Below are 11,501 nucleotides of genomic sequence, written 5' to 3' on the forward strand. Positions count from 1 at the left end.
GACCCAGTACCAAGGCAGGTCCCCCTTTTTGAAACGGTTTTACTACGGGATCATTAGACGATGCAACACTATGTGATGATCGCTTCCGTCCCATCGGGCGCGATATCCTCTCGGGGAAAGAGATAACGCAGCGATTCAGTAGCTTCCCTGTAGACCATCCCCCACGACTCAAGAAGCTCCATTTTAAGTGCTCCATACCAAGGTATTAGCAGCGTTTTCTGTTCCTGGTCGTTGTGTATCACTCAATCCCCCTCTAGGACCACTCAAAGCTTGGCTTGCTTGAGAAGCATCTGGAGTCCCCTATATAATCTACCCAGTCAACAGCGGTAGCCGATACTCCATTCTCTTACAGGTTGCATTTTTAATATTGGTTTTTCTTTTTGCGACTCTAAAAATGGCAAACCCGTACCCTTTTCAAGACAAGGTCATTGTTGTCTCTGGTGCTAGTCGCGGGACAGGCCTGGCCCTCTCACGGTACCTTTTGGTACGTGGAGCCAAGGTTTCCATGGCTGCTACTTCGGAGGAGAATTTGAAGAAAGCCATTGCTGGTATTGAGCAGGATATCCCTGATGTCAAGGATCGGGTCATCTATTTTCCCACAGATGTCAGGAACCCTGATGATGTCAAAGCATGGATTGAAGGGACCGTTGCCAAGTGGGGAGACTTGGACGGTGCTGCAAATGTTGCAGGTGGGACGATTAGCTCCCGATACCTCGTGGAGGACACATGCTAACCCATTTGATAGCCAAGATGAACAAAAGTATTCACCCCATTGAAGACCTTGAACTCGAAGAGTTGAAGGAGGTTCTCGATGTGAATGTCATCGGCACCTTCAACAGTATCAAGTACGAGATGAAGAACATGAAACCTGGAGGCAGCATCGTCAACTGTGGCAGTCAACAGGTCAAGTATGCTTCTGGAAATATGGGAGCATACGCAGCCTCAAAGAACGCCATTCGCGGCTTGAGTCAATCAGCTGCATATGAAGGTGGTGCCAAGTATCCCAAGAACCCCATCAGAGTCAACCTTCTATGCCCGTAAGTATTCCTTAACTTGCTAGAGATCAGCACTCACTATGATACAGAGGATGTATTGATACCGATATGATCCGTCAGCCTCTACACTTGCCCAATGGTGCAGGTACATGGACGATGACGGAGGGCGATCACTTGACGTCAATCATCAAGCGCTACTCCAAGCCGGAGGAGATAGCTGCCTCCATCGCTTTCTTGCTGGGAGATGAGAGTAGATTCATGACAAAGCAGGAGATATATGTTGATGGTGGCTGGATGGAGGCCAACTATGTAGCTTAGGTGTCACCTTAGACCTATCACCTGATTTCTAGATATTGACGCAACAAATGCCATTTACAGCCTCAAGTCCCGTATTCTTGCGCCTACAGAATGATTTATAATGCAATCCGCTCAAAGTCCGCATTACAAATGCATCTTCGTGCGTTTCCTCCGCCATATCGAAGCTGAGTGCTAGACATGAGGCTTCAGCACATTCCCCAGTAGGAAACTGCATGTCTTGGCGAAGTCAACACGGACGAATCAAAGCTCCAGAAGCTCGTTCTGACGCTTTCCGTAATTGGCAACAGCACTTCTTGGCAGATTTACGACATTGAAGTCTTGTAGCAAGATGTTTACTTTCAAGCAGTATATAAATCCAACAGGATTACTATAATAGTCTTCAGTTCTTCATTCAATCATTCACATCTTATAACTTATACTCACCTTCACTTCCAAAGCAAGACATCATGACTTCCGCTGGAAAATCACCTCTCAAGCTGATTCTTGGAGCCGCAAACGTGAGTAGTTGGACGTATTTGCTTGACTTAAAACTAATCGAACACTGATGCAGGTCGGAGACAAGGAAGCTGACCCTTGGGCTCGCTACAATACTCCAGATGAAGTCAATGCCTTCATCAATGTCTTCGCCAGACGAGGCTACACTCAGCTCGACACTGCTGCAGTCTATTCACCCCAGGCTCCCTACAGCTCTGAGCCTCGTCTCGGGGCCGTCAACGCAGGCGAGAGATTCGGCATTGACACCAAAGCAGATTTCATGAAGGGCCATACCAAAGAGAACATTACTCATGATATCGACAACTCACTCAAGCTTCTAAAGATCAACCAGATCAATGTCTATTATCTTCACATACCTGATCGTAACAATCCGGTTGAGCCAGCCATCGAAGCTCTGGACCAGGGCTACAGAGATGGTAAGATCAAAGCTTGGGGCATCTCCAACTTCCGGGCCAATGAAGTTCAACAAGTGATCGATATCTGTGAAAAGAGAGGTTTCGTCAAGCCTGCTGTTTATCAGGGTCACTATAACGCACTTGTCCGCGCCGGCGAGAAAGAGCTGTTCCCCATTCTTCGAAAGAATGGCATGGCGTTTTATGCCTATAGTCCTGCTGCTGGCGGTCTCTTTTCTGGAAGCCACAAAAGTCCTGCTCCAAATGGACGATTTGACTCGGCAGTGAGTAGAAATTCTGGGCGAAATTTCTTCCAAATACATGACTGACATCTTGTAGCACAAATCAGGAAGCATCACTAATTCGCTCTACATCAAGCCATCCATTCTTGGAGCTGTCGACAAGGCCATTGAAGTGTTCGCCAAGCATGACATCGGAGGGCATGCTGCAGCCCTCAGATGGACGGCGCATCACAGCATTCTTGACAAGAAATACGGCGATGGATTGATCATCGGTGCATCTAGCCCCCAACAGCTCGAGAGCAATGTTGATACGATTGAGGAGGGGCCGTTGCCTGAAGAAGTTGCTGCTGCTCTTAACGCCGTGTACGAAGAGGTTGGTGATGAGGTCTCTTACCATATGTAGTTAGCATGCTAAGACTAGGCTCAATAGAGTAGGAGCACTTCTTGGCATGAAGTTGTGAATTATTAAGCAGCATCATCAATGCATTGCTCAAAAGCATCTCTGATCGTGACAGACGGTCGATAATTGATATCGGTCGTTTTACTATTCGTGTCAATCTCTTTCAGTATGCAATTCATTACTGTGACCAATCCTGGTCAACCTGCGTCAGCCAAGACGACGCGAAAGGCTCACTCTCACGCAGCTCGCGTCGCCCATGCACGGACACGGAAACAAAGAATGGTGGACTACCATGACCAAAAGAGACAGCAGACTCCCGAATTGAACCCTGCAAATGGCCAAGATGAACCATCCAATCTATCTCCAAAACTTACCATACCATCGACCAGCGTACTGCAGAAATCAACATCTGTGCCTTTCACATTACCTGGCGATTTTCAACCAAGTAACATAATTTATTTTATTAAATCCCTCTCGACATTTGAGCACTCTATCTTTAGTCAATGTGAGCTTCGCATGATTGGCGTAGGGTAGCATTTTCTAACCATCACAGCGTAGATCTTCAAACTGTCTTGCCTTCCCAAATTGCACATTGCCCTATAATCATGGACATCGCAGAACAAGCAGCTGAGATCAGAAGCAACTGGATATTCTTCGTTTCTACTGATCAGGTTCTTCTACGAGGCTGTCTCCTTGCGGCATGTCGATACTTGGCTCAAGTTGAGCTCCGCGATGAGTACGCATTGATGGCCATTCAGTACAAGCAGTACTATTTACAAAGCCTTCGGAAGGGACTATCATCACGGGGACTTTCGTCGCGTCGGAATGCGGTTGCAATGACCACGGTTCTCGCGCTTGATGAGGTGAGTTCATCGCTAGAGCACGAGAAAACTTACTGACTACGTAGATTACTTGTGGAGATCATCTTGTCGCTGCAAAACATGTACTGGGCGCCATGAAGATGGTCGAAGAGGCCGGTGGACTTGAACGGCTTGGGCTTAATCATCTTGTTCGCTATGTCCTCTACAACCTCATGTTCGGCAAGCGACTATCAGAATGGGATATGGATCTCCATCTTGCCTCAACACTCATGACACCAGACTCAATACTACCCTAGTCATGCCAAAACAAATCCCGAAACAGTAGCGCTCATTCCACAACCCCTATGAATTGGTCACCCGATCGCGATGTTCCGACTCATGCTCATTTCTCCGACACGGTCTGGCGCATCTGTCGGTCTCGTCTAGCTAGTGGCGCAACGTGTTATCCCTGCGTTAAGGCTGGCATGCAAAGCTAGACGGATAAGGTATACAAGGTTAAAAAAATGCATAGTTGCTTATTTTCGAGACTCGGGCGGTAGTGAAACATTCTCAAGGATCACCTGAGACCTTTTGATATGAATCTAGTGCCACAAATTTCCGCGCGAGTTCCGGACGTCGGCAGGCGGTCAACAGTCTAGAACCCTGATATTATGATTGATATGACCCTTGGATAATCATGAGTGGGTTGTCTTTCAGCTCTTTCATTACTTAAGCTTCTGGTTCAGTCGATTTGCCCCAAAAATCAGACAAGCTTTGACGATCCGTTCTCGCAAAGAAACAACATCTCAAAGTCAACTGATATTGAAATTAGATGGCTGGGTCTCAGTCCGCCCTATTATGGTTCTCGTTTATGTGAAAGGGGTCTAGGAATCTTGGTTCAAGCTTAAAGAAAGCCTATACGTTGGATTGCTTCAGCCTGCGAGCCAAGTAGTCTGGGCATCGGCCGTCGGCAAGTCAGATTCCACCCAAGAAATGAGGTTTTAAGGGTTCAAAAGCCGTGATTGGGCAATTGTTCAGGGAAGGCTGTGACTAAACCGAGGGTCCGAGACATTGTGTTCACTACCCCTTCAGCTCATGAGCCGACACTTGCCCCCGACTTTAACTCAATTGTAATGATAGCGGAACCTCTCGGTGATTTCTAAGCCAAGAAAGAATTGAACGAGAACGTCTGGGCATGTTATTGTGTATGCAATGTGTGGTTCAGACAAACACCAAAACTTCTGCTCGCCAAGCCGGCAACAACATGACCTCCCTTCAATGCCTTGGTACTGCAGCATTTTTCGCTCGAATACGAGGTCATCTGATGAAACCTATCAAATATGCATCTGAAACATTCTCAAGGGACGTGTCTCGCGTGAGGTAAATCTTTGACCCCTTGAAGCCTTTGACAGGCTGGCACTCTAATCTGGGGAAATATCGAATTTCCCCAATTCCAGCGGCCCTTCCCCAGATTCCGAACTAGTCTATCGTGGCTCTAAATGAAGCTAAACTGAAGATCTCCGAGGGAAGTTCTGAGGTAAGATTTGAGTATAAGAAGACCGTGGACATCTCTCCAAATCAACTTCTTCAGCTCAGCCAGCATCACTCCTTCACAGCCGGTTGCGTCTGCCACTCTTTTCTAACCCAGTTTCACATTCACTCTTTTTGTTTTCTGTTTTACATCCAACTTAATCACTCTCTTTTCTGATATCCATCTTTCAAGATGAGATACTCCCTCGGTTTCTCTGGTCTTTTGACCATGGCCTTGAGCTCGACCGGCCTCGCCCAGTCTACTCCTGGACCTACCACCACCGACTTCTCCACCTCTGGTGGAATGAACGTCCCCACCTCGGTCACCTCTCAGCTGCCCATCACCTTCGTCACCACCATGACCACCATGGCCAGACCTACCAAGTCTCCCGTCCCTGGCAAGTGTGAGTGCGGCACTGGAACCTGCTTCACTCCCGAGATCTGCAGCATCGAGTGTACCACCATCTACGATGAGTGCTGCGCTATTCCCGGTGCTGATATCGCTATCTGCAAGGAGAAGTACACTGTCTGCCTCGGATACAACCCCTACGAGTCTGTCTTCGTCAAGCCCACCAGCTGCAAGCACGACAAGAGCTACTACATCGAGTACGAGTCCAAGTACACCAGCTCTTACTTCGAGGAGAAGTACGGCCACTACTACTCTTCTTCTTACTCCACCTCTTCTTACGACTCTGGTTACCACGCTGGTTACTACACTGCCGAATACTGCTGCCTCGAGTGCACCACCATCTACGATGAGTGCTGCGCTGTTCCCGGTGCCGATATCGCTATCTGCAAGGAGAAGTACACTGTCTGCCTCGGATACAACCCCTTCATCATCGTCCCCTGGGAGGTGCCTACTGTCTGCAAGCACGAGGAGTCTTACTACAAGGAGTATGAGTCCAAGCACGGCGAGTCTTACTACAACTCCAAGTACGACAAGTCCTACGAGCACTCCGAGGTTGAGGTCGATGTTGAGCAATGCTGCATCGAGTGCACTACTATCTACGATGAGTGCTGTGCCGTCCCTGGTGCCGATATTGCTATCTGCAAGGAGAAGTACACCGTCTGCCTTGGATACAACCCCTTCATTGTTGTCCCTTGGGTGAAGCCTACTGTCTGCAAGCACGGAGACTCTGGCAAGACTGACTACGGCCACAAGGAGGTTGAGGTTACCGTTGAGGAGTGCTGTGTCCAGTGCACTACTGTCTATGATGAGTGCTGTGCCGTCCCTGGTGCCGATATCGCTATCTGCAAGGAGAAGTACACCATCTGCCTCGGCTACAACCCTTGGGATGTTACCCCCTTCGTCAAGCCTACTGTCTGCAAGCACGGTGAGGACTATGGTTCCAAGGGAAACAACAACAAGGGCGACTCCAGCTCCAGCTCCAGCTCCAGCTCCAGCTCTGAGGAGGAGTGCTGTGTCCAGTGCACTACTGTCTACGATGAGTGCTGCTCCATTGACGGCCACGACATCGAGGTCTGCAAGAAGGAGTACGTCGTCTGCCTTGGCTACAACCCCTGGGACGTTACCCCCTTCGTCAAGCCCACTGTCTGCAAGCACGGCGAGGACTCCGGCTCCAAGGGAAACAACAACGGTGGCTCCAGCTCCAGCTCCAGCAAGTCTGATGACTACTCCAAGACCTCTGGCTCCAAGTCCGACAGCTCCAGCAAGTCCGGCTCCGATGAGGAGTGCGCTGTTGAGTGTACCACTGTCTACAAGGCCTGTTGCGATGCTTCCGGTGCCATCATTGAGACCTGCAAGACTGCCTACACCACCTGCCTCGGCTTCAACCCTTGGGACGTCACTCCCTATGTTGAGCCTACCGTTTGCAAGAAGGGTGGCAAGCCTTCTGGTGATGATGTTGTCATCGTCTCCGGTGGTGAGCGTGTCCGCCCCGTCCTGGCTCTCCTTGCCATGGGTGCCATTGCTCTCCTCTGTTAGTACTCCCCTTCTATTCGAACCAACCCCCACTAACGCTCTCACAGAAACGACTAGCGACTATGTCGCCGCATAATCTTCGCTTCGTTCTTCTATTTCCACTCCGTTGCTCTGGGGCACCCGCACCTTACCTTCTTACTTTCTCAGTGGGCTGCCTGTTTCTGTGCAGTGGATGCTTAACATTCTTATCTTTTGATGATCTTATGGTTTTATGGGTGTTGCCGCATACTCGGCCTAAAATAGTGCACGATAGACACGTACGTAATATCGACGACTGGATGGAGATTCTCTGGATGGCGGTCCTGGGCTCTTGGGGGCGATTACATGTATTCCATAGTCTACTTTAGACTCTGTGTCCAGAGATCAATTCACTTACTTCTCTGTCCACTGTTTATCTCGACCGTGAGCTTACGTGGTTTGCATTCCATTTTTATTTGAGTTTCGTATTGTAGTAACATCCCCAGTGTTCAAATTGTGTTCAATGCGACGTTGTAAACGGCAGTTACGGCACTTGATTTTGAATTTGAGCATGGACGTTGGCCTTCATTTGCAAGTATCCACTAGCTAGTGGAGGAAATGAAGGGCTCTGCAGGTGCGTGAAACGCGTGTACCCCGGATTTTCTCATCTGCGGGATGAAAACATGGCAAATGATTAATCCACCAAACGAAGCAGCTCAAAGTGCATCTAGATCTGGCCACAATCCGATCGAAATGGGCTGCTACACTTGTTCAAGTTAGTCACTTTGGGGGCATGGCAATCGACTTGAAACGGCTGAAACCAACAGCGGAAGCTTACGCTCCGGACAAACCGGATCATCCTTGACAAGGGACCTCGTGTTTTTAATGAGCAAATTATTCTCCACCAATCACAAGAAACTCCCTTGAGCTGTGTCTGGAGTATAGAGTTGGAGTTATATGACGATGTACTAAGAGATGAAGTTTAAAAATGCTACATAAATACTGAGACTCTTGACGTTTTGTTGTTGGTTCCATCTCTCATCGTTGGCTTGTTTCGATTATCCTGATCTACATCTGTTGAACAGGTGCTGGGGTCTCACGTGCAGGCAGGGATACTTTAAGATTACAGCCGAAATGGTAAAACCTCTAAGGGGTAGATTTCAACAGAACACAACATAAATACACCAATTCACATCAATGAACCGAATACACGTAATGTCTGACAATTAAGAGTCTCAATTGCATCTCAGCGACCCGCGCACCCAAATGCATACGACCTTCGGTTCATTCTATCACCATGTCGGCCAAACACGCCGAGAGGACCATTAGCTACGCGTCTCCGGAGGATTAGGACTCCTGGTCCAACGAATTCAAGAAACTGGCGCACGCCTACGACCTGTGGCAGTATATTAATCCGACCGATCGTATCCGATGGCCTCAGCGACCAGAACTTCCAGAAATCCGAGACTACCCCAGACAAGCAGATCCAGACGATCCCGATAGTGGCACAATGACGCCCGGCTCAGATTACATACCGCCCCGGCGAATCGGAGAGTTGACGTCTGAAGGAAGAGCGGAATACGAGCATGATATCAGGATCTACTCTCTAAAAGAAACAGCGTATAGAGAGACGAAGAAACAGGAGCAGAAGCTGGTCGAGTTTATCCTCAAGACGGTCTCGGCCACGTATCAGAAAACATCCTGCGTCACAGGAGACCGATTAGACAAGTGGTATCAGGAGCTACAAAGATCTGGAGTAGTATACAACGAACGCCTTCGACCCAAAGCGCGCGACAAGTACCACAAAGCCGTACATACAGCCCCGAAGATCAACAAACTCAACGAGTAGGTCACGGAGTAGGAGACGACCATGGCCGAAGCAATCAGCAAGAAAGTCCCTGATGCCCTCGATGCGCAATGCTAGGCGGAAGACCTGAACCAAGCAATGTATCACATCCTCCCCAGCTAGGCATCTACTTTCCGACAACACCGACGCCCTCAAATCCTCAATAATTCCCTCAACTATCGAGAGGTCGCTGCCGACATTCGATACAAAGCCAAAATGGCCAACGCTAGCAGAAGGCCATCAGGAATCAAGAGAGGCGCATTCGCAGCCACATACGGCGCTGCATCCAGGAATAACAGACCTGCAATCACAGACCGCGATAATAACACTATTGAAATCCAAGGAGACGCCTCAGATTAGGCAACGGACGAAACATCCTATGCACATCGAGATACGCGAGGCCAAAGCCGTAGGCATAGAGCACGAGGCGGCGGAAGAGGAGTATCAACAAAACGAAAACGAGCAGAGACGACCGTTAATCCGAACCCGGATAGCCCTACCTGTCGAGGATGTTTAGGTTTCCATAACTGGAAAGGCTGCTGGTACTTATTCCCAGCCCAGAAAGCCGAAGGATGGGAGCCCAACCAGGCAATACAACGATTAATAAATGACCATCTCAAGAACGATATTGGTTTGGTGGAGGAAATCAAACGATTATCCAAAAGTAGAGACAGAACCACTCAGGACGAGTGACTTGGGCGGGGTATGGCACACATCAAGGCAACCTACCTAGTAATGCACAACTTTATCGCAGCCTTCAATTATGCCCCCTACCCTCTCAGACATTCTGCCATCCTTGACTCTGGATCGACAATCCATATCTTCAATGAAGTGTGCAGGTTCCTTAACTACCGACCAGCACCGTCTGGAGACTTCGTCTACGCAGGGGAGTCACCAGTGGCCATTCACGGGTACAGGAACATAGATATTCGCGTTCAAGGACCTCAAGGACCCTCTCTTCTCAGATTGCGAGATATAGCTCATTACATAAACTTTGCATGCAATATTATGTCATACCGCCAGTTGCGGAAAAGGGGCTACTACTGGGATACCAAAGGGAACAACAACCAAATCCGCAGGAAAGATGATTCAATCCTCTGCACATTAACGGATCATTTCGACCAGTACGTACTGGAGTATATCGACAAGTCAACAACAGCAGCAGCATTCCTAGCCAAACAGAAACAGTATAATTCGTGGACTAAACGCCCTCCTCGCAGTAGAGACGAAACCTTTTGGCACCTTCGACTTGGACACCCAGGGCCTGAAGCACTCAAGCACCTCGTAGGCCAAAGTCGGGGGGTGAAGATCAGAGGGATCTCCACGGTTAAGTGTAATGCTTGCGGAATAGCAAAGGTGAAGCGCCAAGTCCATCGACAAAGACGAGTTCCACCCGAGAAGGCTAGAATCCAACTCGCTATTGATTTCCACGACATAAGTGGGGATCCAGGCTACACTTCAGCTATGCTGGTCACCGACCGTTACTCTGGCTATATCTAGGACTATTATCTTCCCGATCAAACTGCACCAACGCTTATCGGTGCACTTAAGCATCTACTCAGAACACTAGAGCGACAACTCCAGTGTAGGCCCGAAGTCATCAAGTATAATAACGAGATCCCGGATAGTCACCAGGTAAGTAACTTCCTCAGTATCAAACACAGGATGCGCCTAGAGCCCTCCGCGCCATATGCCCAAAGTCAAAATGGCGGCGCAGAGCGCTCGGGGGGTGTGATCAAGGAGAAAGCTCGCGCAATAAGAATCGGAGCAAAGCTGCCTTCGTTCCTTTGGGTTAAGATCTGGCGTGCTGCCGTATACCTATACAATAGGACACCCAAGTATATCTACAATTGGAAGACGCCATATAAGCGTTTCTACACTTACTTTGCCTTTAGGGACGGCGTGGTTGTCACGGAGCGTAAGCCCGATCAAACACACCTACGCGTATATAGTTGTAAAGCCTTCGCGATGACGACCGATGCTTTGAAAAAGAAGAATCGGCGACAACGACTCAATCACCGAGGGTGGATAGGATACCTAGTCAGGTATAACTCGACAAACATCTACAGGGTCTAGAATCCGTTGACCAACAAGGTCATCTCCACTAGAGACGTGATCTTCAACGAGAAGGAGACGTTCTCTGGGGATATCCAACACCTCAAGGATAATTTAAAAGAACTAACCAAGGAAGAACTAATTCAGCATCTCACTGATGCTGAGGTCCCACAGGGATCTAGCATTAATCTGGATGCTTCTACCCAAGAAGAAGACGAGGAATTAAGCGCCTTGCCTAAAGGACTAGCGTTTGAGCGGGAGGCTGCAAGTTATCCACATATAGGGTTTGAACGTGATCCTACGATTACGCAGGGTAAGACTGGCAGGACACTAGTCGTAGGAGATCGCAATCGAGAAGAGCCTGACGAGACTGATCACCCCTACACGACCGCTCGATTCACTCCCTACCTGACCCCGGAGACTTGCCCTCTACGGCCTGCTGCCCTTCTGGTCGCTACTATCAGAGAACCTCCCGTAAGGAAGGAGGGGGAAAACCCCCCTCAGTTACGAGCTGCCAAGATGGTGCAT

At 48.9% G+C, this 11,501-nt stretch overlaps 5 protein-coding genes across 5 annotated transcripts; all 5 read left to right on the plus strand.

Moving 5' to 3' along the window:
• The first annotated feature begins 359 nt into the window (after positions 1-359).
• On the plus strand, positions 360-1,384 carry FOIG_14380 (uncharacterized protein). Its single transcript, XM_031215609.1, has 3 exons — positions 360-689; positions 746-1,037; positions 1,085-1,384. Exons 1-3 carry the CDS (start codon positions 395-397, stop codon positions 1,311-1,313), a joined length of 816 nt encoding a protein of 271 aa, XP_031054734.1. The 5' UTR covers positions 360-394; the 3' UTR covers positions 1,314-1,384.
• Positions 1,385-1,759: 375 nt separating this feature from the next.
• FOIG_14381 (uncharacterized protein) lies at positions 1,760-2,845 on the plus strand (the record flags this gene model as incomplete). The annotated part of the gene is made up of 3 exons (XM_031215610.1): positions 1,760-1,810; positions 1,864-2,484; positions 2,540-2,845. The coding sequence occupies 3 exons, from the start codon at positions 1,760-1,762 to the stop codon at positions 2,843-2,845; spliced, it is 978 nt and encodes a 325-aa protein (XP_031054735.1).
• Positions 2,846-3,393: 548 nt separating this feature from the next.
• Positions 3,394-3,998, plus strand: FOIG_14382 (uncharacterized protein). The gene is made up of 2 exons (XM_031215611.1): positions 3,394-3,705; positions 3,750-3,998. The coding sequence occupies exons 1-2, from the start codon at positions 3,448-3,450 to the stop codon at positions 3,957-3,959; spliced, it is 468 nt and encodes a 155-aa protein (XP_031054736.1). The 5' UTR covers positions 3,394-3,447; the 3' UTR covers positions 3,960-3,998.
• Positions 3,999-5,078: 1,080 nt separating this feature from the next.
• FOIG_14383 (uncharacterized protein) lies at positions 5,079-7,501 on the plus strand. Its single transcript, XM_031215612.1, has 2 exons — positions 5,079-7,112; positions 7,162-7,501. Coding segments are annotated over exons 1-2 (1,749 nt in total). The 5' UTR covers positions 5,079-5,365; the 3' UTR covers positions 7,164-7,501.
• A 1,081-nt stretch (positions 7,502-8,582) lies between these two features.
• On the plus strand, positions 8,583-8,921 carry FOIG_14384 (uncharacterized protein; the record flags this gene model as incomplete). Its single annotated transcript, XM_031215613.1, has 1 exon — positions 8,583-8,921. The coding sequence occupies one exon, from the start codon at positions 8,583-8,585 to the stop codon at positions 8,919-8,921; it is 339 nt and encodes a 112-aa protein (XP_031054738.1).
• Positions 8,922-11,501: the final 2,580 nt, after the last annotated feature.

This window comes from Fusarium odoratissimum, assembly GCF_000260195.1.
Source record: "Fusarium odoratissimum NRRL 54006 unplaced genomic scaffold supercont1.40, whole genome shotgun sequence".
NCBI lineage: Eukaryota > Fungi > Ascomycota > Sordariomycetes > Hypocreales > Nectriaceae > Fusarium > Fusarium odoratissimum.

Coding starts and splice junctions, on each gene's coding strand:
- FOIG_14380 (XM_031215609.1), top strand. CDS start 395: ATGGCAAACCCGTACCCTTTTCAAGACAAGGTCATTGTTGTCTCTGGT. Junction 690..745: donor CGGTGCTGCAAATGTTGCAG/GTGGGACGATTA, acceptor CCCATTTGATAG/CCAAGATGAACAAAAGTATT. Junction 1,038..1,084: donor AGAGTCAACCTTCTATGCCC/GTAAGTATTCCT, acceptor ACTATGATACAG/AGGATGTATTGATACCGATA.
- FOIG_14382 (XM_031215611.1), top strand. CDS start 3,448: ATGGACATCGCAGAACAAGCAGCTGAGATCAGAAGCAACTGGATATTC. Junction 3,706..3,749: donor CGGTTCTCGCGCTTGATGAG/GTGAGTTCATCG, acceptor CTGACTACGTAG/ATTACTTGTGGAGATCATCT.
- FOIG_14383 (XM_031215612.1), top strand. CDS start 5,366: ATGAGATACTCCCTCGGTTTCTCTGGTCTTTTGACCATGGCCTTGAGC.